Genomic DNA, 3,734 nt, shown 5'->3' on the forward strand with positions numbered 1-3,734 from the left:
ATGATTTTTTTTTAATGTAAAGATTGCTTCAACTTGTGAATAAATTTCAAAGTAGAAACATTTTCTTGCATTTGTGCATAAAATTTCAAAATCAAGCGATGATGTGTGAACATAATGTAGTCATCATCATTGAAGATTATGTTTTTTTTCTCCCGTTGTAACGCATGGGACATTTTGCTAGTACATCATCTATTGGAGATGGTCCAACAATAATCCCGTGAACCTTCTGATCCGTATCATTTAGAAAAGGAAAACAAACAGCGACCCAAGCCACACAAATTTCAAATTTGGCGCCTATGAACTATCCACAACCATGCATTCATTTTGACTGAATTCAAACCCAAACATTTGTCACACTCCACGTCTTTCACCAACGGCCGTCGGTTTGGCAAACCGTTTCTCAATCCCCACAGAAAACTACACAAATGGCGATCAATCCAATCCATCGTCGCCTACTTCTTGCATGCCGGGCGCCTCATGGGTGCAGAATCCTGACTTGAGCGGGAATCAGATGGAATGGTGGCTCGAGCACCATGAATCGGAGGCCGAGGTCGCCATGCCGTCGGAGGCGCCGAGCAGTTCCTCGAGGTACTCTGCGCCAAGGTCCTCCAGCTCCATCACCACGCCCTCCGGCCGGCCACGGGCCTTGCGGCACGCCGCCGACGACGGTGCGGCCTTTCGGCTCCGCATGGAGTGCCGGCGCTTGAGTGCCAGCACGGGCGACACCCCACGGGTGTCTTCCTCCGCGCCCTCGAGCGAGCGGCGGACCTGGTCGGCGGGGAAGTTGAGAACGGCGGCGCCACCGCGCAGGGCGAAGGCCGCCTGGTCGTAAGCGAGAGCCGCCGCCTCCGGGCTCTCGAACGTGCCCAGCCACACCCTGACGCCGTTCCGCGTCGAGTCCCGGATCTCCGCCGCGTACTTGCCCCAAGGCCGCTTCCGCACGCCGCGGAACGCGCGCTCGGCGTCGGCGGCCCCCTGCTTCAGCGGCAGCGCCGCCGCCGCTGCCTCGTGCGCGGAGGCACCCTGGTGCCGGGAGAGCACGTTGAGCAGGAGCTTCTCGTCGGCGCCGCTGGTGTCGGACGGCAGCGGGGGCGGCGTGGCCGGGGCGTGGCGGTGGTGGCAGCAGCTGGTCCACGGCGCGGAGTCGGCGGAGCCGGTGGAGGAGCCCGGCGAGTGGAGGGGAAATGGTGCTGCTGCTGCTGGTCGGTGGTGCGTGGTCATGGCACGGCGTGCCAAGAAGTTGACGACGCCGGCGGTGAGCCGCGGCGACGTGGAAGGAGAGGAAGAGGCCGTGCACGTGCTGCTTGGATCAGACGACCCCATGGAATGTTCGTCTGACGTCGAGTTGAAACGTCTGGAAGCGCGCCTCCATGGTTTTATAGGGCTAGTTTATACGTACCACCGGTGACAGGAGTTGGTTGGATTAGAATGAAGCAGAGCAGGGGAGGGTATTACTGGTATTACATAAAAAGAGATGCTCTGTCTCCTGGTTTCCGAACTGTTTCTGGGTGCCTTTGCCTACTTGCCTTGCTTTTGCTCGCTGGGGCAGAGGTAATAATTCATACTGTGATGCTGATGCGATGCGCCCTTCTACAGTATTTATGATACATTTTTTTGAATTGGCAGAGTTTTAATAGTCTGAGACAAATTCAGGCAAATTCGAGCAAAATATGGAGAGAGAAAACTCCACAAAATGCGCACTAGAGCAAAATCAGACCATAGATTTTGCTGCACCAGGTGGTGATTGGGAAACAAGATTCATCCGTGATCATGAAAATTCATAGTGGTGAGATTAATCGCTATGCCGTGCGTAGCAGAGCTATCCTACTTAATCAAGTGGAAGTAGTGGTAGCGCTGGATTACACTCCACTGCACTTGAATCTAAATGGCGCGCAAGCTTAGCCGCGCGCACGTGCGTCAATGCTGAGGTCCATTGCACCTGGCCTTCTCAAATGTATTGACTCTGGATTAGGCAGTGGCACACATAGACCGTATATTATTACCACCACACCACCATTCGTCGTCGGGCGTCTGCCTGAGATTCCCAGGCATAATTCGTACAGTTTAATAAAGGCCAGACATGAATGGATGCATTGCACCTCGCCTACGTAGATGGCTAGCTTGTTTGCAAAAAAAACTACAGTAGTGTGGTAACACCGGTATACACTCCATCCACTGTATAGCTATGTAATGTGGGGTGAGCTGAGTGAGACGATTAATTATGTCACAGCAAATGCAAATGGTACGTGATGAATCCGCACGTGAGTCAATACGCATTTCAACCTCACCAGCACGTCATTTTAATCTGTGCTTAGTGGATATTATTGTCACCATGCATGCATGCAGGTTTGGCATCTATGGGAAATTTCCAAGCAAGCATAGCCGTTGATTAGGCGGGACCTGCATGCATGGATGCATTGCACCTCGCCAGTCGCCAGATGCCAACATGCACAGGATGGTTCCATTTCCATATGAACCTTCTCCTTCTTTCTTCCGTTCCTTCCTTCTGCTTTCTTGTTTCCGTCAATGTAGAGTTTTATTGAGATTAAAGATCACCACGTGTTAATTAGCTGGAGTGTATGTTATGTACGTACGACCCAGTCAATCACCTTGCCACCTTGATATTGTCTTCCATGGATTCGTCAGAATGTAACACCCCACTCACTGACATATGTTTTTTTATTAATTTTCCGAGGGAGGGTCCCACCTGAATATATTAACCAGACGGGCCAAAACCTAGGTAATTACAAGCATCCAAGGGTACCACAAAGAAATACATGGAGTGGGAGAGGGGCGGAGGATAATGAACCCCCGAAACGAAACTAAAACGAGAGAGCCATCAACCAAGTTTCAACATGGAATTGACAGTCTTCGTGCAGCCGACCCCCCCACAACAGTGCATCTTCACGGCAGCAACTAAGGGCCCGAACAAGAGAGGGAAGCTGTCCGTGAAACACGACAGCATTCCGGTGTTTCCATACTTGCGAGCAGCAGAGCATGAAGGATTCAGCCGCAGACTACACCACATAACCAGCTGATCGGACCAGTGATTCCAGACAGTCCACAGACGCGCCTGCGACCGGAACCCCGACCGCCCTCGAGAAGCTGGCAGCAAAGGGGCATGAGAAGACCAGATGATCCGCGCTCTCCAGCGTTGCCGAGCAAATGGGACACCCTGCGATGTTCGCAGCAACAATGTACTTCCTAAGCAACACATCACGCGTGTGAATACGGCACTGCACCATGAGCCAGCAGAAGAACTTCACCCTCGCGGCCCCCAGATGTACGCAACATAGGGGGCAACGCCACCAAACCGTGCCAGTTTATACGCCGAGCTGGCCGACGTACGGCCACGGGAGGCGGAGACGTGGAGCATCCTCCACTCGTCGTCCCCCGCCCAGATAGGCGTCGTCACAAGAAGCGCAGAGACAGCAGCAAGCTCGCACTCCCCCATGCCCGTGAGCCACGGGACGAGGAAGCGGCCCAGCCCCTCGGCACGCACCTACCACACCGTAGCCTCGGCGTCCGTGGAGTGCCAGAAGAGAGCAGGGAAAGGCGTGGCAAGATCCCCTCGGCAACGCTTGAACAAGGAGCAGAGTGCAGACGATGGATCATTTTCAGTAGGAGACACTCGTTCTGAGTAGCAAGGTTGCGCACACCCAGACCACCCTCCGACCTGGCACGTCACACACGATACCACACCACTAAACATTGAGCTCCAGAAACCCTCTCAG

General features: G+C 53.7%; 1 protein-coding gene across 1 annotated transcript; it reads right to left on the reverse strand.

Annotated features, from left to right (window-relative positions):
- Positions 1–278: 278 nt before the first annotated feature.
- Positions 279–1,327, reverse strand: LOC123416694 (ethylene-response factor C3-like). Its single transcript, XM_045106812.1, has one exon. The coding sequence runs from the start codon at positions 1,321–1,323 to the stop codon at positions 508–510; it is 816 nt and encodes a 271-aa protein (XP_044962747.1). The 5' UTR covers positions 1,324–1,327; the 3' UTR covers positions 279–507.
- Positions 1,328–3,734: the final 2,407 nt, after the last annotated feature.

Source organism: Hordeum vulgare, chromosome 1H, assembly GCF_904849725.1.
Source record: "Hordeum vulgare subsp. vulgare chromosome 1H, MorexV3_pseudomolecules_assembly, whole genome shotgun sequence".
In the NCBI taxonomy this organism is placed as follows: domain Eukaryota; kingdom Viridiplantae; phylum Streptophyta; class Magnoliopsida; order Poales; family Poaceae; genus Hordeum; species Hordeum vulgare.

Excerpts from the sequence above, each read along its gene's own strand:
- LOC123416694 (XM_045106812.1), bottom strand. The coding sequence starts at position 1,323 with ATGGGGTCGTCTGATCCAAGCAGCACGTGCACGGCCTCTTCCTCTCCT.